The following is a 19,499-nucleotide window of genomic DNA, read 5'->3' as shown; positions in this document are numbered from 1 at the left end:
TGCTTTCAGTTATATTGTGGATCCTTTATTGTGTTAGCCTTTTGAATATATCTCGACTCGAGGTTTTATTTACTTTTCGCTTTTTGAAGAACTCGTGCTTGATTAGTTACTGCATCGTTAAAATGATTTTTTCCAAACTATCTTACTTAGACGAACAAAAGGCTGGCTTGCATTGAGATAGTGCATAAAAAAAACTCATCAGGGTTCTAATTCTTCATCCTCATCCGTTCATCATCGAAGAATTGAACATATTACCGGCTTAACCGCTTTCGAGTTATAAAAGGTAATCTTTGATTTAGTGCGGCAGTCTCTCCGTGCTTCTCTTCTTCGTCTGTGTGTTCCTACTTTTAACATGATCACCGGCCGGATCTTAGACCTCGTGATTGTGGCACTTCTCGTCTTACTAGCTGGTGTGTATTTACCTGTTACTCTTTTACCATTAATCGAAATTCTTGTTTTCATGTGAGAAAAAGTCCATTAATTTAAGATAGTAATTTTTAGTGTATTCACCCGAGTCAAATTTGCACTTTTATGCGCATAATGCAAAAACCGTCTTAAATCTCTAACAACAATATGGTTTATGTGTAATTTTTATTTAATTACAAATTAGTCTCGGCAAACAACAAAGCTCACCTATTTAACTGACATCGCAGTAATTGTTAAATAAATTTAGCCGTTTACATTTTTTCCTAATTAGGTCCTCTTGTTCCTACCTGCTTCTGTTCCCTGGGAAAAGATAATTTGAATCTGCGAAGCTCATCAAAGCCCATTTCGACTCCGAAGTTAGCAATAAAAAATGCTGGGAGCGTGGATGAGGCATATTAGATTAAACAAGCACATTACCATGTGTCAAGGCTTGAGATTATTCTCGGCATTTCGGGATTTTTATTAAATAAGGTGTTAAATTCGTGCGATTCCTCCGAAATCATCTACATTTATTCCGCGAATGTGATAAACGAATGTAAATTTATGAATATTAAAAAAAAAAACCGGCACCTTTTTTTCGATTTATGCCTTAAAGCTCCTATAAATTCTCGAATAAATTCGATGAGTGAAGTAATGTGTGCCTTTCAATTTAAATAAAGTAGTTAAACGTTGATCGAAAAAGTGCGCACGATGCGTTCGCTAACTTGAATCAAAAATGACTAAACATTTTATTGAATAAAACCTAATTTGCGCACACGTGCACTAACCAGAGAGCTCTGGAGAAGATAATCGAAGCATAAGTCACAATTGAAGATCTTCAGAAAAATATATGAAGGTGGGGCCCCTAACCTAAGGGTAACCTGAACTAACTTTAAGTAAGGAATGCTAAGTATAAAAATGTGAAGTTGTGCATGATGAGAGGACGTACGCCAGAGACCGTTTCAAAATGTCAACAAATGTTCAATGTGCCTATGAACTCTGAAATTTAGTCTCAAATTAATATAAACAAACATGAAAATTGCACTATGTGGCATTTAATATATTATTATTCGGTTATTTGTTGATTTATTGCCCATACTTTCACGTACATATCTACCTTATTTACGCACGTCGCTTAAAACTCACTTCATGTTCCTCTTATGGTTCGTGAATAAAAAATCTCCTATGCGCCATTCCGCTTTTACTCAATATGAGATTTAAGTGATTATGCATTTACCGTTGAAGCACTTTATGGAAAATGCACGACCTTAAAATATACATAATCGACGCTAAGGAACGACCATCAAGAGCGAAGCTAAGGATGATGCTTTCATCTATTGAATATTAATTCAAATTTACTAATACCATCGATTATTTAATAAATACTATAACCGATATAATTAGCAGTGTTTTAATGACGATAATAGCACAGCAAAAATCGATCGTTTCTGCCTAGCAAAATATTTTTTTTGGCCGCCAAAGGCTTCCTCGAATTCGAGTTAATATATGCTAAGCGGATAAATTCCAAATCTTGACCCTTTCCTGGGGTAAAACAATTCCCGAATATTTACCTGCATTAATTAATTTCAGAGTCGAAACCGGCAAGATCGAGAAATCTGATCTTCTCCCAGCCTGGAGTAGTGGCAGTCTACGTTAGGCCCGGAGATACACCATTGAAAGACATCGATCCAGAATTAGCAGAAGCTTTCGAATTTAATGCTATTAAGCATGGCAGACAGGCATTTGGCAGACAAATCAATGAAATAATCGACGAAAAGGAAAAGAATTTTAATTCTGCACTTCTGGCTGAAGGAGAGAGCTACACCGTAAAGAAGAAGAGAATCGGAAAGCACCCTCCCAGCGTTAGCGGGGAGTCTTACATCCAGAAAATACCTAAGAATTAAGGCCCTTCTGTGATTGGAATCTACGCTATAGGCTTTTTGTATTTATTTATGTAAATAAATTTTCAAGTATCTATGTTGTTTATTATTCAAATAGACGGTGCCAAATACAATCGATTCGCAATCCTACATTCAATCAAACGTTGTTTGTCAAATTTGGTGTCATTAATGCGATCAACCGCACCGATGAATAATTTATCGAGTTAGTAACAAGTTATCGAACCATTGTAAGTTCAGAGTGGTCCACAAGCATCTCACCATAAATGCTCCTATGTAGTTTGGGTTAGATCAGCTTGTGGTGGATAATTATTAACCCACATTACAATTTAATTAACATCCCCATTGCGAAGACTGTGTTCTCTATTAGGGTGCTGAAACACCCCCGCTTGATAGGAATAGCCAGCTTACTGTAACTATTTGTTCGAGCGTACCTCGTAAATGACTATATAGGCCAAAAATCACTAAAGATGGGTGCTGTCTAAGGAGTTAGGCATTGTAAAGGTTTGAAATCAAGGAGATCATTTATGCCCAGGAATATTTTGATAATTACCAAATTTGTACGAGAAGTTTTAGGGAATATATTTTATATCTCTAGAAAATTATTTTTCTATACATTTCCTGGATGTCTTTTCGAATCCTCATTGAATTGTTATCTGACAAATTTTTAAAATCAATCCTCGAACTTATCAGGATTATTATCCAAAAATCCAAAGAAGGCCTAAGTTGAGGAAATGCAAATGCTCTGCATTTGACTTATTTTATGACCAGCTTTTAAGTTTCTGTATAATATTAAGAATCGTGCATCAAAATCACTTTCAAAGTAAACTAAAATTCAATAAATGTTCAAACATCCGAGATAATAAAACGTTTTTAATGCATCTCTATAATCGACTAAAAGAATATTATAAATGTATTTCTTTAATTTAATTTTTTAGGCTTTCATTCTTCTTTTCTCCTACTTGGAGAACTAATATTACCTCCGAATCGTACCACCCTGTATGTAGGATTTCACCTATCATTACCATTTCAAAAACCTATTTTCACAGTTATCGTTCCTAATTAATCACATTTTTATTTAAAGCGTAGTACCTACCACCATCAACATTCAGAATATTGCTGAAACTCAACGACCAACCGCAAATCCTTTCGTGTGATTTAGTTTTCTTACCACTCAAGATGAAACTATTGGGTAAATTTTTGGTAAGTTTACTAATGCGAATACATCTTCAAATTAAACACTAAACAATTTCTTAGACACTTCTTGTGCTCATCAACATCGCGGCCTACGTCATCTCTGAACCGAATCCATATCCAGAACACCATGGCGAAAAACGTGATCACGGTGGAAGAAGAGTAGGGGGATATCATGGAGGTTTTGGACAAAAATTTGGTCAGACTTATTTTTTCAAAGTCAGGAGAATACCTAATAAATTATTATTGGTTATGGATTTCAGGGCATGAAGGAGGATTTAGAGGTGAAGGGCATGGTGAGGGTCATCTTGAAGGGCATCGAGGATAATTCCGAGAGATTATTTTTTTTAGTAATCGTTTCAAAATAAACTTTGCATTATGTTGTTGTGTTTGAGATTTTATTGTGTCCAATCACTAGAAGTAAGTAACGTTCTTATAAAATAAACCAATACAAGACAGTTGTATTAAATCTAGGAGCGGTCACGGTTTTCAGCATTCCAGACGTTTTTACTTTACGAAAAAAGTAGTAAATTCATTGATAATGGTGGTACCGAGAAGACCAACCTATTTTTTAAGTGTTCAAGGATAGTCCCAAAAGCACTGGGCTCGACATATAAATGATGATTTTTTTCATTTGCATATATTACAAAGACCTTAAAAAGATTATGTGTAAAGTACATTTGTGTTGGTTTTAGTGAACGTTTCTAGAGATTTTGTGAACATGAAAAAAATCGATCATCTACTCTATGTGAATCCGATCCTTCGTTCATAATTGTAAAATATCAGGTGACAGAATTTGAACGTGGTTGTACCTGCTGCCAAAAGGAACTCCGTACTGGTCGATCTAATGAGGTGATGGAGTCAGCATTTTAGAATGTACGTGAAATAATTTTTATTTTTTTATCGATTATCTCTTTAAAGGAAAGAGAATAAATGGAGAATATTATTCAAATTTATTTAAGCGTTTGAGTGAAAAAATTGAGAAAAAGTGCACACTTTTGGCGAGAAAGAAAGTCTTGCTTCATCGAGAGAACGCACCAGTCCATATCTTCTTCAATGCGATGCTCAATTTCAATCAACTTGGTTGCGAACTTAGTCTTCATCCAACTGATTCGCCAGATTTAGCCCTCTCAGATTATTTTTTACTTCCAAACTTCAAAAAATGGCTCGGTGGAAAGAGGTTAGACAATAACGAAAAGGTGGAGCCCGAGGTTGATGTGTATTTTGAAAAATTCGAAGTTTCTTATTATAAACAGAATATAGAACATCGGTGGGAAAAGCGTGTCAATCTCTAAGGAGACAATGTTGAGAAATAATATAATATTTCCCAACATTTATTTTCTTTAAGTGTTAGGATGGGTACTTTTATGACTACCCTCGTGTATCGTAATTAGCTATAACCTCGTTGAAAAATGAAATATAAGGGCCACCCTTTATATCTTCACAGATCGGAAATAATTTTTCCAAAGAAAGCTGAAATGAAAGAAGTTCAATTGTCCTGGATTTGAAATACTTTAGAATTAAATTTTTAACTAAATGAAAGGCATTATATTCTTCTCTTTTTCCGCTTCGAAAACTAATATTACGTATCACCCTGTATGTGGAAATTCACAAATAATTACCAAATCAAAAACCTTTTTTTACGGTTATTGTTTCCAATTAAGTACGTCTATTTAAACTATAGTATTCACCAACATTAGCATTCAGAATACTGTTGAAACTCTACTAACACAGAACCTAAAATCCACTCATCTGTTTCAATTGTCTTTTCACTCAAAATGAATCTATTCGGGACAATGTTGGTAAGTTTGCTTATTTAAATTCACATCTAAAAACCACCTATTAACCAATTACTTAGACAATCTTCGTTCTTATCAACATTGCAACTTACGTCACTTCTGAACCTTATCCATATCCAAATCACCATGGCGAGGGAGGTGATCATAGTGAAGGAGGAGAAGGTGGGGAGCATGGAGTTGTGGCACATGGATTTGGTTAGACCTATTCGTTCAAAATCATGAGAACACTCAGTACATTTTATATTATGCATTTCAGCGCATGAAGGAGACGACGGGCATGGCGAGGGTCATGGCGAAGGACATTAAGGATAGTTCTTGAATTGATTTATTGTTGTAACGGATCTTAAATAAACTCTGCATTATGAAATTATGTGAAGGGTTTTATTGTACTAACACTAGAAGTCTTGTAGATTACCTTCTCGTAAATAATTTTTTTTCAACTTTGGTGAGTTCTACCCCAGAAAGTGATCCTGAATATCATCATGCAGATTATAACTGGACAATGGAGGATTGGCACGAAACATTGGATGGCAAACACGTATGCCTAATTGATTAGTACCTATGCCCCATATTTTAATTTTTAATTACGTCATTGGTTTAACATTGCAGGAAATCTAGAGGGAACAATTGGAGGTGAAGTGTTTCAAGGACTTCCACGCGGTGGGCATCATCGGGATTAATTAAATTTCATTTCAAAATAACTTACGTTAAACAAATAAATTAGAAGTGAACATTTAAGATCTATCCATAAATTGATACTTTAAACCGTACACCAATCCGCCAAGGAGCACTTAAAGCGACCCAGTTATCTATTCATAGTTACCAACACAAAACGAGTTTTGCGCCCCATTTTCACACTACATGGAATTCCTATTGATGAGTACTATATATCATGGGGCTGGTCCTTTGATGACACATTGCAGTTCGATAAGTTTATCTCGGCAAGTATATCAAAGGACTATTGAACCATTCGTTTTAGTTATACGGCTGACAATGTTGAAAAGGTTTCGAGTCAGTATTGTTATAATGCTAACAGCAAGATTAATACAGAAAAAATGTAATGTTCGTGTCTTATCTCCTAACTTCGTTCTCGTTATCTAGTAAAATGACAGGAAAGTCTCCATCGATATATCCAGATATTTGGCTTTCATCCTCGATATTTTTTTTTTCTGTACTGCCTTCCGATTTATGGCTGAAATGATGCCTTTGACCTTCATTTCCATTACCTAAAAATACTCTTTTAATTATTATACAAAAATTGGTGTTCGGCACAAAAATACCATGGTGGGGACGGTGTCCTTGGCGGCGAAAATGAAACTGCTCGGAAGGCGGACCTGGAGGGCCCTCCATCACCTGAAATGCAGAGAAGTCTGATGGAACGAACCACCCAGGACGACGATCTACAAAAAAAAAACAAAATTAAGTCCTGATTGTAGACCTCAAGGAAATCTAACCTTTAAAACGGCGTGGAGGACCTCCAAACTCACGAGGCGGGCCTCCGAATTGCGGAGTAAAGCCCCTAGGATAAGGACGGCGAGCTCCAAATTGACGAGGCAGGCCTCCGGGTGGAGGGGGACGACCTCCGAATTCAAGGGGCAGGCCTCCAGGTTGGGAGGGACGACCTCCGAATTGAGGTGGAAGACCTGCAAATTGAGAGGAAGGCCTCTCCACTTGCGGGGAGCGGCCTCCGAACTTGGGAGGGAATTCTTGTAAATGGTCTAGCTTAGTTTGTTGACCAGTGGGTCTGTACTCGATGGTGACATCAAACTTCTGACCGTTTTGACCCCCGTCTACGCCCCTGGTTAAGATTGTCTCGGCGATGCTGCGTAAGTTCTCCAAGTTCAGCAATTCCAGAGGGATGTTAGTTTCGATTACGGATTCCGTGTGGATTTGCCGTTTACTTTGCGAGGCTTCTACTCGAGAGCAGTCTAGAAACAAATTGAGTTACGTGTTTTTGCGGGCAACTTATAGATAAAATATGTTATAAATTGCACAAACTATTATGTATCAGATACAGAATGCATCTAATATAAATGTGTAAAGGACCAAAAATCCCGCATAAATTCATCAAAAATCAAAGGAAATATTTTTCACGAAAGTGCCGAAACACGTCAAATATGGTTCTAGTAATAGTAAATAAATGAACTTTCTCAATTCGGTATTACAGAAACCTTTATATATTATGGTCTTGTAGGATTATTGGAGAATGTCTAAATTCAAGAATTATCAAAATATTTGCAATTAGAGTGGCCTGCTAGATCGCCTGACCTCACCCTTACAGATTTTTTTATGGGGTTACCTGAACATAGGAAGTGTTAATATTTCTATGGTTATTTCTATTTCTCATAATTGTTTTCGGAAACTGTTAAATTTAGTCATGGGTACGTTACATGAAGTATGGTCAGAATATCTCAAATAAATCAACAATGTCATCATATGCGTGCGGTTACATAAGAAAAAAATGAAAAAGTACATTTATCTACTGCCCTGTATACATGTCTGTGTCGAATTAATGCGGGACTTTTGATTCTTTATGTGTGTTCTGTATACATACACAGAAAGACTCCTCTACTTGGAACATAATTTCAATAAAGATTAAATTTTTTTCATGGTAATTGCGCTGAGTTGCCAAAACTTATCAACGATCCGCTTCCTTATCCCCCCTAAAATGGGCTGGGCCCATGAGGGACGTTTAGAAAAAAAGGAAATATGTATATGGAACTGATCGCTGAAATCAGCAATATTTGATATGCAGATAGGCAGGTAACAGATAGGCATCATGCTTGATTAAGCATAGGATTTAATTCAGCTCGCTCGGTGAATTACACGGTTATATGTTATATGTATTTGCCTGTTAGCTTCCCAATTAGCTGCCATAAATTGAGCTATAGCTCACGGTAGTGAACCTTCATATATTAGCAATTACAGGTTGAGATTGTAATAAAATGCCTAAAAAATTTCGGTAAATTTGACTGCTAAAAACTTACCTTTCAAGTAATACAAATAAACACCTAAAAACACTAATCGATGCATAATTCAATTAAAAATCACAAGAACTGTAGGTAAAAGCTCTAGAGAGCAATATGTTTGATCGGCTGTTGTGCACGTATCTGTTTATTATTCCCATGGAAAAACCAGTTGGCATCGTCCAAAACTTGTGTTATTTATACACCTCAGACTAGGACTTATAATTTTGTTTTTTATTGTCGTTAATTGACTTTAACAAGGTTAATCACTTTTCCGTAATTGCCTTGTGGATTTGCATAAATCTTCCTTAAATCTTACTTTGATATGTCTAATGAACAAAGGGCCGTAAATCCATCATTGAAACCACAAAACTCAATGAAGCCGACATTTTGAGCTATAAATGTTACCACTCGGGACCCTTAAAAACGGATTCGCAAATAAATGGCACATCATTCAATGGATACAAGATGTATAGCTGCATCCAGAGATAAGCCGTTGAAATCCGTTTTCTTTAATCTTTAACTAAGGCAGAGATAGACCAAATTTCACATGCAGTCCATCATCTCAGGGGACATCACTATATCCAGGGCCTATCTATTAGAGGGAAGTTTTATGATTACGATCAATCTTGGTAATTTTATTGCGAGACATGTCTCTTGGAGCATCGCAAAACTGCCAGCCCACGGGAAACTTTGGAGGATTTAGATTTTTTCTCACTTTTTTGTTGGTTTAGAGCAGCTCCAAAAGTAATATTATCAGATGAGGTCGGATTTTTGATCATGATCAAGTTTAAAATTATTAAAATCGAGGTTAATGCTGCAAACACACTAAGACAACTCGAAATTTCCTATTCTAGTTATTTATTTCTACAGCCCCCTCGACGCAGATAACTAAAAGCTTTAACAAAAAATCGTTGCAAAACAACTCTTACTAGTATTATTATTGTAACTTTAATATTATGGGTTATGAGCAGTGTAGGTGGTGATTTTCCCGTTGTCGTTGATGGTGGTGGAAGCCTCCCTAAAGGTTTGGGGTTTTCCGTCAATATTGGTACTCACGCTCTGGCTCGAAGAGACCACACTCTTAAATCCTTCTCCTCCCCCTGAAGAGCCTCCAAATCTGGTGTTTACATTAGGGGCATTCTAAGAGAAAAACAAATTTATGAGCTGAAATTCTTCCCTCTCGGTTGATGATAGCCTCATCCAACGCTTAGTGCTGTGTACACCGAACTGATGCAACCGCTTTTGCTGGTTACTCGATACTTCTGCTTTGCAGTTAATTTCCTATTATTGCCTTTGAAAGGGCATTCTTAAGAAAAAGTACAGATTTGCATAAGCAATTATCGCGGATTTCTCCAAGCTAGCAAGGGCCCTAAAGTAATTAACCTTTCTGATTTATTCCCCATTTATTGGGCCTTAATTTGCGCTTAGATCATTTAACTATAATGAAAAGAGCGGCGCTACCTGCGAGGAAAACGCGCTTGATTTTTTTTCCAGCTTACGCCCAACTGTTCTTTAAAATCAATTCAGGAATTATTACTTTCGCATTCGTGATCAAAAACTAACAGACAAAGCCTGATCTTGCTTCTTGGAAATGTAAATCTAAAGTTTTAATTGCGAAGAACCAGGGCTTAAAGTACGATTTAATTAATATTTAAATGTCTCTTTATCTAACTGATAACTTGCCGGATTTTCAGGAAACACCGCAACCATCTGATGGCCCCCTCCAGGTCCTATGGAGCCACTTGATAATGCTGCCCCAGTCGCTTCCCCTAAAGGCCCGGAGAATGAGAAGCTGTTGCCATCAGGGCCTACACAAGAAGAATCCATGATCGAACGCAATTTCTCTTGAAAATTCACTCATACCAGTGAAGCCTCCTCCATAGCCTCCAACAAACCCTCCTCTATTTCCTAGCCCAAATCCTCCTTCATAACCGTCAGTACCATGGCTGCAAAGAAGTCAATGTTAAGAAAAGAGGTCTGCAATATTTTTTTTCAGAGTTTTAACATCGAGAAAGACATTTTAAAGGTTGAAGTGTTTGGCAATGTCGGATAACTGTAAATAAGCTGCGTCATCAAGAGCATGTTGTATGTGGGTCAGAGACGTCGAATGTGCACCGCTTATGGCCAAATCACTGGAGTAATTTTAATATAATAGTTAAAGATGACGAGCTTATCTTGTCAATTATGATCAGCCCAAAAATGTAACTGTATATTTTCCTATAGATTCTATTGTAAGGAACAACACAGGGCTGCCATTAAATATAAATTTGAAATAACTGATCTCAAAAAGGAATCATTTATTCCCTGCTATGGATTCAATTATGGAATGGAAATGAATTTTTGCATTTGTCGTTTGCTTTGAAAGTACGATGGGATAAATTCACAAATGGCATGTATTCAGAATGCAATCATTACTGCAAACCCTGCAAACAATATCGGTTCGGCGCCATTGCGCACAAATTATGATCACTGATTCACTAACAATAAAATAGCGAAAGGGAAATTTGATTCTTGCAGAAACTTGAACAAACTTTACGTTTGTGTTGTTATTGATTTGTGTTTTGTGTGGGCTTCTATCGATACGAATTCGTAATTGGCGAGGCCCAAATTGAGAGGTCCAACCAATTTATGCGAAACCAGCGGGGTGAAATGAAAATATTTTTATCACAAGAAGTAAGGGGGCGTAAAATAAATCAATTGCTTTGCATGTTTAAATTTAGAAATTTCATATTTTTTTCTCTTTTTTATTTTTGGAAATAACGCCTCATAAAAAAAATTAACAATCCGCCTCAAATATAGTGCGGCACCGAATTTGATGTTTCCAAACTGACTTAAATGCTGGCACATTGCTATAAACCCACTAGTAAAGTTCAGCTGCTTTATTATCTACTAATAAATACCAACCTTCTCACTCGCTCCTAGCGCCCTGCTCCGCTTACGCGCAGACGCGCTTATTATTCCCCGTCAAAATAACGTCACACTTCGCTTACCTATCAGCAGCTGTTCCTGAAACTCCACTGGCTCCCGTGACCGATACAGCATTTGACGGTACTTGCGCAAGAGTTTGCAACCTTAAATAATAGGCAAATTCTAGCAAACTAATACATACAACTGAAGTTAGAAACAATGTCATTTATATAGCGAAGAATGTTATTTACAACATATGTTTTAGAAATTTAGTACTTACTGAGCATGTGCGGCCTGCGCATTTGCGTTTGCTCCAAAACTAGATGAGGCATAGGAATAGCTATGAATTCCACCACCACTGAAGAACAACTAGCTTTTTACAGAGAAATGGGGTTATTAGGGGATTAGTGTAGTTAAAGGGTTTATTGTATTCACACACTACTTTAACCGTGACATGCCAGGTCAAAGCTACTTAGTTTAGATTAATACAAAAGTTGTCCAAAGCATTTCACAATGATGTACGTAAGCGAATAGTCAATGGCTACTAGCCACCAATCAGCGTTTTAATTTATTAGGAAGTTTGTTATTGCTGAAAGCTGATGATAAACTCATAGACCACCATATCCCATGGACCCTTAAATTCTATGCGTGTTAATAATTTTAGTATTGTTCTCGCAAGGCTTTTGTATAGTTCTGTAATTAAACTTTCTGTGGAAGCGAAAATAGCCTTTACCTGTTATTGTTTTTGAGCTTATTTAAATACACCCTATATTTCAGATAACCCCATAAAAAGTCTATAGTGGTGAGGTCAGACAATCTAGTAAGTCGCTCTAATTTGCAAATATTTTAATAACTTTTGATTTTAGAGATGGGTATGCTATATGAAACATGTTTAGAATTTCTCAATGAACTCAAAAAAGACATAATATACATGAAGTTCCATAAGAGAAAACTGACAAAGTACATTTGTTTATTACATGGATAACCCCGTATACACGTCTGTTACGTCAAAAAAATGCACAACTAAGAACAATACTTGGCGGGTTCCACTACTTCCATGAAAAATATTTTATTCGCTTTTTAGCAACTTTATGTGGAACTTCTGGCCCTCCATGCATTTTCTCCGTGCTGGATCGTATCATCCCAAATCCCACCTTGCACATTCCGCCTATTGATATGCGCAGTTATTTTCCCGTCTGATGATGCTTGTTAACGGAGAGTTAGTTGTGCAAGAATAGAGCTGATATGAGGAAAAATGACTACATGCATTTAGAAAGTTAAACTGAGCAGAAAGAACTAAACTTAGGTAGAAAATGTAATTTAACCAAAAAACTTTTCTTAACAAGGTGCGCGACATTATTTCAACACGTGAGTGTACATAAACAAGAAATACCGAAGAACAAACTCGAAACTCAGACCAGATGAGATTACTTAAGCTTTATTTTGCTTGTTAGCGGGGAATTTCCAGAACCTATAAAATCTGTTTGTCACCCTCTAGAGAAAGAATTCTACTTGGGAGCTGAACTAAGTATACCTGGCTTGAAGTTTTAAGTGCTCTAGACAACAGAACGAACAAAAAGAATCATTTAAAAGTTTCGTATATTTATAGAGCAGGGTCTTTTTAAACCCCTCTTGACCTATCGCGGTTGGAAATTCCCTGAAAAAAAAAGAATTTCTGATTGATATGCCCGAAAGCAACACAAGGTTTTAATTTTCCAAAACCTAAGAAGCGTCTAATTAAATCCACTTTCACAGCTGGCGTTAAACACGGTCCGACGTTTCTCCAGCTGCTATTCTCATGCATAAAGTCTAGTAGTCAGATATCCAGTTTCCGAAAGGAAAAAAGCGAAAGGGCACCCAAGGAGCATTAGTCTCCTGCTAAAACTGAATTCTTACTGTCGAATGAATTCCTGATGTTGTCTGTTCAACTGCTCGAAAAACGAGGAGAAGTCAAATTGCGGAATGAAAGGCGCAAGGGAGGCAACATTTCCTGGAGGAAGGCCACCAGCTCCAGAAAAACTCCCGGCGTAGCCATACGAGTTCCCCCCAGTTCCTGTAGATGTTGTTCCTTTGCCTATATCATTTCCGGAATATGATGATTCTGCGAACAATAGGAAAATAACCTGCTTATTACATTGCAGCGATTTCGCCATGAAATTTGAATAAATAATTAATCATTCGTTCTCAGGGACGGACATTAAATAAAACATTTTTATTTTACAGCTCTCGTTCTGCGACAAAAGCACCCTCACATATTATATAGAGGTGTTTTTAGCTAACTGAGTCTGCGCAGACGCTAAGCACGAGCCCAGAACGGCAGCGAACTTAAGCCATGTTCCACCCTAGTTCAAATTTTAAGATGAAATTCATTTTTTTTTAGTTAGCTTTACATCAGTGAAAACAATCCTAAGTCACATCGGCTCCTTACCGTGTTGCTCCGAATACTAAGTAAATGCGTGTCTGCAAGTACCCTAAATTAACATGCTCTCAACAGACTATGAAAGGTTTGCCTGGATGACTATGAATGAGCTTTAAAGACGGCAATGTTGTGGACGATTTTAATCTTTACAAGAAGTCTGAATCTGAAGTTACCTCGAAGTGCCTTGTCCAAAAGAATATTAAATGGGTCAGTAGCCAAAAGCTCTAATACAGTAGTTGATAAGAAAACAGAATTAAAATATTTTTCCCAGGTAATTAAATGTTTTAATGATGGTTGTACGTTAGAGATTATCGTAACAAACATGGTTTAAAGGATCTTCCGTACAATGAAAAAATCTCTGCAGGAAATTGATTTTGCGGGATAATTAAGATTTATTATACTGTACGATGTACGTATAAAAATATCGTGACGATCGTTCTTGCTAACTCATTTTCCTAACAACCTAAACAATTTAACCATTTCTTGGTAAAGCCTGTGGTAGTAATTAAATCCGAGGAGATGAAGATTTTAGTAGAAATTGAGCGGCCGCCCCGAGGGAACGTGTCCAAAGCATCCTTGACCATGTGTCCAGCCCACCTTATTAACATTGAAAAGATTAATCCTAAATTGCAACAATATGAATATCTTTTTCGTACACTTCAATACGTGTCGAGAGCCTTGGCCTCGCTTATCGAAGAAAGAGTAGATCCAACGAGGATGCATCCGAATATCAACGAACAATCAATTATCCTAATTAAAATTTACCAGAATAACCAGGTTTGGCATCGCAAAATGCAAACACAAACACAAACAAAAAAATCATAGTAATCAGCACAACAAAAACTATAGAAATGATTCAATAATGCCAAAGCCGGCACCTCTTATGCAGGTATGTTTATTTAGCAGTGGCGTAGTGTGTGTTTGATTATTTTCCTACACATAACAAAGAGGGGGACCATTAATATGTTATTGCTTTCGAAGAACTGATCCAACCACATATCACACAAATTTTCAAAGCACCAGAAAATTTGTTGATCTGTAAGTCCCCCCCATGTAAGAAACCTGTTTGGAGAGGTTTCATTAGCGGCTGACGACATCGAGTTTTAACCGAATTGGAAAGAAAATCTCAAGATAGCTCTTAATCTAAAATAGTTTCCTTTAAAGAACAACGTTTTCGTTCACATAGATAAACAGTTTAACTAAAATTAGCTTCAAACATCCTGTTAGTCGACTAATATTTTCTCGGTCAGATGATGAACCGAAATAATTAGCAGAGATGTCTTTGTTAACTAAAACGTGAAGGAACTGCTCAGACAGTGAATCAGACAATAAAAGGGGCCACTTGCAGTGAATGCTCCATGATTTAATTGATAGAACAGGAAAACAAGATTTGAAAGGCAGCGCACAACAAAGAATTTTTTCGGGATTGCTGTAAAACCAACTTTTTCACCATAGGTATTTTTGTTACACGTATGTTTTTAATACCTGCTGAGTAATCCGAACGGTGTAAGTAAGCCGAATTGAGGTCAATTAATTTGTGTTGGTAATCCGAGTGGTCAGGAACTTATCTGAATTTTCCTTAGTAACTTTAGCCAACGGGAGACCTAAATAGCAAATATATAGGTCAACTGAAAAGCGAAAATTTCAGGGAAGACGCTGTGAAATAGAATAAAATTCATTTTTTTGCCTTACAAAGTCGTTTAGCATACTGTGTTAAAAATCGCAGGACTTATAGGTGTCCAGCTCAATATCGCTTCGTTCATGAGTACGCCAGTGACTACATAATTACATGGTCATATAAGAGACTCAGACCTCCTAACATGTAGATTCTTCCGCGAGATAATATGACAAACATACATAATCTTTTAGAGATTTATTTAATTATATTTCTTTTAAATAAGTATTAATTGTTTACCTTGCCACCACTGATCAAGAATGTACCGTCTGAGGGTTTTTCGCATCATCATTTTTGAGGAATAAATTCTCATAGTTAAGTGGCCGCCAATATAAAATTATCTTTCTTATGACTTTTTAATTGTTTGCTGTACACGTAAAAAAGTGGGTTTTTCGAGTCTGTCAGGAAGAAGGATGTTGAAAATTCTTAAGGCATCACTTGGGAAAAGTACGCCCATTGAGTATGTAGATTTCACACAGCAAAATAAAAAGGTTAAACCTGCATAAAAATACAATTAGGTTATCAAGGTCAAACCCAACGCAGGCCAATTATTTTTATTTATTTGTTAGCATAAGCTTGTCTCAGCGAAATCTTCAGTTTTTCTTAGATAAAATGCCAAAATCCATCACTAAGCAAAATTTTGCTCAGATAATTACCCTACCGCAGCTAGTGCTAAGAACAATTTTTAAATGAAAAAATCCCTCTTTCTCTTTATTCTTAGGTCGAAATTCGCAATTAAACAACGAACTATTGATATTCACCAAGAAGAAAAATGTGGAATACGGCATTGCTCGCAGCAATGATTTTTCTGTCTAACAAACAGTAAGATTGAAATTAACCTGCTCCAAAAAAGAATTTAATAACAGATGTAACTTTCTTGTGGGGCTGGCTAAGTACAATTGTTTCAATTTGATATTTAAATAGCGCTTGCAGAACTGCTTTCAGTATTTCCGGATCGTTCCCTGCATTGCAGATTCAAACTCCAACGTTTGCTTTAGGAATAGTCGTTTATGCGGTCAGTTAGTTCGAATAAATTCGTGCTATCGCGCTTAGCTATACTGTGTACTAGCACGCTAATGACACATGCGCTGTTTGAGCCCTGTGATTTACACCGTTAGTAAGCCCAAACAGAAATCTCCGGAATTTTCAATTTAACTTCGAATCTTTTACGAGTTTGGGAGAAAACGGCATCCGCAAATAATAATTAATTAACTTCTATAGTTATCGAGCAAGAATCTCATTAATTCTTTGTTCCAATAGTTTTATGTAAACGTTACTAATTAATTGGGCCATTTATACGTGATTAAGGCTCGATTAAAAAACCGAAATGTTAAGCGACAATGAGGAGAAATTTTCTGCAAACACCGTATATTTATTGAACTTATCATTACACATTTGCTATTTTAGAAGTGCCAACTAATCATCAACGAAAGCCTTTTCAGATTTCCTATAAAAGAATTTTGGATGACCATTAGAAGCTGCTCTATAAGGGTTAGAAGCAATTGAACGCTGTTCTCTGCAGGAGCACTCAGTACCATAGTTCCTGCGATGATAAGGAGGTTCGTAGAAGGGCAGCTCCAACGGCGAAGGGCTGCTATCAACTAAGATTGAAGTGTCCTCATCTTCCTTTGAAAAAACTCACCTGAAACTATTGTCGTCTCTTCCAAACTTCTGACTTCCAAATCCATTAACGAGGAGTTGATCTCGGGGCTTGTTTCTAAATTCCACAGGATTTCGAGTATTTTCATTACCGAGCCAAATTGTATGTGGAGGAGCCTCCTCACTAAAATGGTGCTTGTTGTAAGTGTGTTCGAAATAAGGCATTCGCTGCTCAATCCCGTTACTCCTTGGCCCATTTGCGTAGGCTCGTCTACTTAAACTTGGAGGGGTAACTGGCAGCACTGAATTGAGATTGTAGTCCTATAAATTGCATCTAATTACTTTTTTAACTCGTAATAATAAGACAAACATACAAAAGGCCTGACAGGCTCATAAGGAGTAGAAGGTCCGTAGAATCGATCGATAGGAGATCCCTGGTTTGGCCCATAGGGAGGTGATTCTGGAGGGTAATTAGACCTAAAAGAATAATCTCTGCCATCAGAGAAAGAACTCGGAGGGCGATATTCAGGTAGTCCTGGTGAAAGAGGGTAGTTTCTTTCGTTAATACCAGGTTTGTAGTAAAAATTCCTCTTTGCATCTGAACTTGGGACTGACAAAGAATTTTCCCTAATCTGAATATCCTCGGGCCCAGATCCTCCATTACCAGCCACAATGGGAACGCCTGATGAATTTTCCACTATTTTTTGATTCAGAGTTTTGTCTAGGTTTACTTTGGTTCTCACATGAACCAAAATCAGAGTTTCAACGGAGTTATTGGAGGTGGTGGTGTTGCAACCGTTAGATCCACAAGTAACGCTGCTATTTATATTAGGGAGGGAATCCCTGTTGTCGGTCTGTGTTGAAGATGATGGTAAATGAAGAGTTATAGTTCTATCATTTTTTATTTCGCCATCAGACCCGAAGTCAAGTTTTCCTGAAGTTGAAACTTCTTCAGCTGAAAATTTACGCATATTTGTGGTAAGCAGGCGTCGAAGACGATGGAAAAATCCTTATTGAATAAAAACAAAACAATATATTGATTTACTTGGCGAATGTTCACCACCTTGGTTCATTTACAAACGTGATTAGTTGAGCAAAAGAGAGTCTCTCCATAAATATTCATAAGCTGCCAATTTAAATTTCCATTGTATCGACTTTTGTTCCTATTTTCAAACTCTTAACTTTCTTCATTTACCACTACTAAAGTTTATAAACGAACCTTCATGAAAATTGCACAAATTGCTTTTTGTTTGGCTCTTTTTTCACGATAAAAGTGCGAAAAACCGGTTCGCTACAAGATTTTAATTTAGAAAGTCAATATAATGGAATCACTTACATTTAACTAAAACTAAAAATGCACACAACACTACTAATCCATAATCCATGACTGCACATGTCGGATTCTTAGAAGAAACTAATTTGACAAAAATACTCGCAATCCATGAAGATTATGATGGCGTGCATGACATTTCCTGAGATTAAGATTTTTTTGTATTACACTGAACTCCTTCGTATGATTCAAGGCTTTAAATAATAATCACTTAAAGCTTTTTGTTTAAATTGACCGGTAGGAATTTCATCTAACCGCACTATAATGACTGGCGAAGCCTTGCGGCCTTAGAGATTAGTTAGGTAGATCCTTCTGATGAGTTTTTTTTTCTGTGCATGTAAGTTTATTAAAGTGTTTTGCGTGACAACGTATATTGGGTTGTTTGAGAGAGATCATGATTTTGGTACAGCTCTCACGCAGGTACCTAAAGGATGTTCCAAATGCGAGAGTCGCGGTTGTGATATAGGAAACAGTACAAGAGACTTCTTCCATAACCAAAATATTTTAATACAACTTGAAGCAAAGGTCGGCATATGTGTGAAGCATATTGAATGGGAGAAGACTTAGAAATCTCGTGGAGTTTGAGTTTGTTTTTCACGCTCAGAGTATTCTTCTGGAATGTTGGGTTATCTAAACAATTCGATTAACCTAATTGATTTCTAAGTTGAAAGATATAAAGAAAAATTGAAAATAACAATTTATTCACCTTAAATTAAGGATTAAAAACCATTTATTAAGAAATAATAGGGAAATCAAGTTTCTGAAGGTGTTAATGCAATATTAAATCACTGAAAGCTGATTCTTGCTGCTATTTCTTTACCCCAACAGTTCTTCCTTTGAGTTGAATAAATAATTTGGCTTATAAAAAAATCTGTTGGCTTAAAAATGGTAAAACTTTTTGCCTCCGATGCGTAGATTACTTAAATTCCTTTAGAAAAAGTTTTTTGTTTATACTTTAAAATTTCCAGGCAATGTGAGCGGCAAAAAATCATTCGACATATATACTTGAATTCATATCTCAATCAAGCTAAGTTGAGCCATCTCTCAATAAAGAATGGTAGTTGATGTTTGGAAGGTAAATTTGTTTACAGATTTCTTATTGATATAGTACGACTCATACACCTCGCAAGAGGGCTCTAGTATAACAAAGATACTATTTAAGGTTATTCATGATAGAGACCTACACCAAACCTAAGAGTCTAATAATTGCTTCTATAAGACCAATACCGAGATTAAATTTCGGTGTCGCTGTACAAAACCCAGAAAGGCAGAGAATCCGTTAATCTTGGTCTTGCGAGGCTCTA

The 19,499-nt window shown here is 36.7% G+C and overlaps 4 protein-coding genes and 2 long non-coding RNA genes across 11 annotated transcripts; 3 read left to right on the top strand and 3 right to left on the bottom strand.

Moving 5' to 3' along the window:
* Window positions 1–257: 257 nt before the first annotated feature.
* Window positions 258–2,380, top strand: LOC136350482 (uncharacterized). Its single transcript, XM_066302219.1, has 2 exons — window positions 258–410; window positions 1,996–2,380. The coding sequence occupies exons 1-2, from the start codon at window positions 353–355 to the stop codon at window positions 2,307–2,309; spliced, it is 372 nt and encodes a 123-aa protein (XP_066158316.1). The 5' UTR covers window positions 258–352; the 3' UTR covers window positions 2,310–2,380.
* Window positions 2,381–3,368: 988 nt separating this feature from the next.
* Window positions 3,369–3,884, top strand: LOC136350725 (uncharacterized). The gene is made up of 3 exons (XR_010734194.1): window positions 3,369–3,506; window positions 3,561–3,696; window positions 3,761–3,884. It is a non-coding gene; the product is annotated as an uncharacterized lncRNA (long non-coding RNA).
* A 1,290-nt stretch (window positions 3,885–5,174) lies between these two features.
* Window positions 5,175–5,666, top strand: LOC136350724 (uncharacterized). Its single transcript, XR_010734193.1, has 3 exons — window positions 5,175–5,299; window positions 5,356–5,491; window positions 5,553–5,666. It is a non-coding gene; the product is annotated as an uncharacterized lncRNA (long non-coding RNA).
* On the bottom strand, window positions 5,656–8,976 carry LOC136350722 (proline-rich proteoglycan 2-like). 3 transcript variants are annotated; one of them, XM_066302741.1, is made up of 5 exons: window positions 8,284–8,976; window positions 6,877–7,224; window positions 6,751–6,834; window positions 6,577–6,696; window positions 5,656–6,531 (listed from the first exon to the last, which is right to left on the bottom strand). In XM_066302741.1, exons 1-5 carry the CDS (start codon window positions 8,327–8,329, stop codon window positions 6,368–6,370), a joined length of 762 nt encoding a protein of 253 aa, XP_066158838.1. In that variant the 5' UTR covers window positions 8,330–8,976; the 3' UTR covers window positions 5,656–6,367. The 3 variants fall into 3 exon arrangements, with proteins under 3 accessions (XP_066158838.1, XP_066158836.1, XP_066158837.1); XM_066302739.1 differs by having other exon boundaries at window positions 6,751–7,224; XM_066302740.1 differs by having other exon boundaries at window positions 5,656–6,522; window positions 6,751–7,224.
* A 130-nt stretch (window positions 8,977–9,106) lies between these two features.
* Window positions 9,107–14,514, bottom strand: LOC136350720 (uncharacterized). Of its 3 annotated transcripts, XM_066302736.1 has the most exons (7): window positions 14,357–14,514; window positions 13,069–13,273; window positions 11,453–11,530; window positions 11,256–11,336; window positions 10,129–10,211; window positions 9,949–10,073; window positions 9,107–9,405 (listed from the first exon to the last, which is right to left on the bottom strand). In XM_066302736.1, exons 1-7 carry the CDS (start codon window positions 14,412–14,414, stop codon window positions 9,220–9,222), a joined length of 816 nt encoding a protein of 271 aa, XP_066158833.1. In that variant the 5' UTR covers window positions 14,415–14,514; the 3' UTR covers window positions 9,107–9,219. The 3 variants fall into 3 exon arrangements, with proteins under 3 accessions (XP_066158833.1, XP_066158834.1, XP_066158835.1); XM_066302737.1 differs by lacking the exon at window positions 11,453–11,530; XM_066302738.1 differs by lacking the exons at window positions 11,256–11,336; window positions 11,453–11,530.
* Window positions 14,515–16,617: 2,103 nt separating this feature from the next.
* LOC136350311 (uncharacterized) lies at window positions 16,618–18,291 on the bottom strand. Of its 2 annotated transcripts, none has more exons than XM_066301844.1 (4): window positions 18,202–18,291; window positions 17,240–17,820; window positions 16,909–17,186; window positions 16,618–16,860 (listed from the first exon to the last, which is right to left on the bottom strand). In XM_066301844.1, exons 1-4 carry the CDS (start codon window positions 18,248–18,250, stop codon window positions 16,683–16,685), a joined length of 1,086 nt encoding a protein of 361 aa, XP_066157941.1. In that variant the 5' UTR covers window positions 18,251–18,291; the 3' UTR covers window positions 16,618–16,682. The 2 variants fall into 2 exon arrangements, with proteins under 2 accessions (XP_066157941.1, XP_066157942.1); XM_066301845.1 differs by having other exon boundaries at window positions 16,618–16,857.
* Window positions 18,292–19,499: the final 1,208 nt, after the last annotated feature.

The sequence above is a fragment of the Euwallacea fornicatus genome, chromosome 3 (genome assembly GCF_040115645.1).
Source record: "Euwallacea fornicatus isolate EFF26 chromosome 3, ASM4011564v1, whole genome shotgun sequence".
NCBI lineage: Eukaryota > Metazoa > Arthropoda > Insecta > Coleoptera > Curculionidae > Euwallacea > Euwallacea fornicatus.
The sequence above is the reverse complement of the archived record's forward strand: the minus strand, read 5'-3'. Positions and strand labels throughout refer to the sequence as shown.

Excerpts from the sequence above, each read along its gene's own strand:
- LOC136350482 (XM_066302219.1), top strand. The coding sequence starts at position 353 with ATGATCACCGGCCGGATCTTAGACCTCGTGATTGTGGCACTTCTCGTC. Across the intron at positions 411-1,995 it reads ACTTCTCGTCTTACTAGCTG|AGTCGAAACCGGCAAGATCG; the intron begins GTGTGTATTTAC and ends AATTAATTTCAG.
- LOC136350722 (XM_066302739.1), bottom strand. The coding sequence starts at position 8,329 with ATGCATCGATTAGTGTTTTTAGGTGTTTATTTGTATTACTTGAAAG. Across the intron at positions 7,225-8,283 it reads TTATTTGTATTACTTGAAAG|ACTGCTCTCGAGTAGAAGCC; the intron begins GTAAGTTTTTAG and ends ATTTGTTTCTAG. Across the intron at positions 6,532-6,576 it reads AGGACACCGTCCCCACCATG|TATTTTTAGGTAATGGAAAT; the intron begins GTATTTTTGTGC and ends TAATTAAAAGAG.
- LOC136350720 (XM_066302736.1), bottom strand. The coding sequence starts at position 14,414 with ATGATTTTTTTGTTTGTGTTTGTGTTTGCATTTTGCGATGCCAAACCT. Across the intron at positions 11,531-13,068 it reads CATCAGGAATTCATTCGACA|TGGTGGTGGAATTCATAGCT; the intron begins GTAAGAATTCAG and ends GTTGTTCTTCAG. Across the intron at positions 9,406-9,948 it reads CGGTGTTTCCTGAAAATCCG|AATGCCCCTAATGTAAACAC; the intron begins GCAAGTTATCAG and ends TTTTTCTCTTAG.
- LOC136350311 (XM_066301844.1), bottom strand. The coding sequence starts at position 18,250 with ATGGATTATGGATTAGTAGTGTTGTGTGCATTTTTAGTTTTAGTTAAA. Across the intron at positions 17,821-18,201 it reads ATTTTTAGTTTTAGTTAAAT|CTGAAGAAGTTTCAACTTCA; the intron begins GTAAGTGATTCC and ends GTAAATTTTCAG. Across the intron at positions 16,861-16,908 it reads AGAGACGACAATAGTTTCAG|CAGCCCTTCGCCGTTGGAGC; the intron begins GTGAGTTTTTTC and ends CTTAGTTGATAG.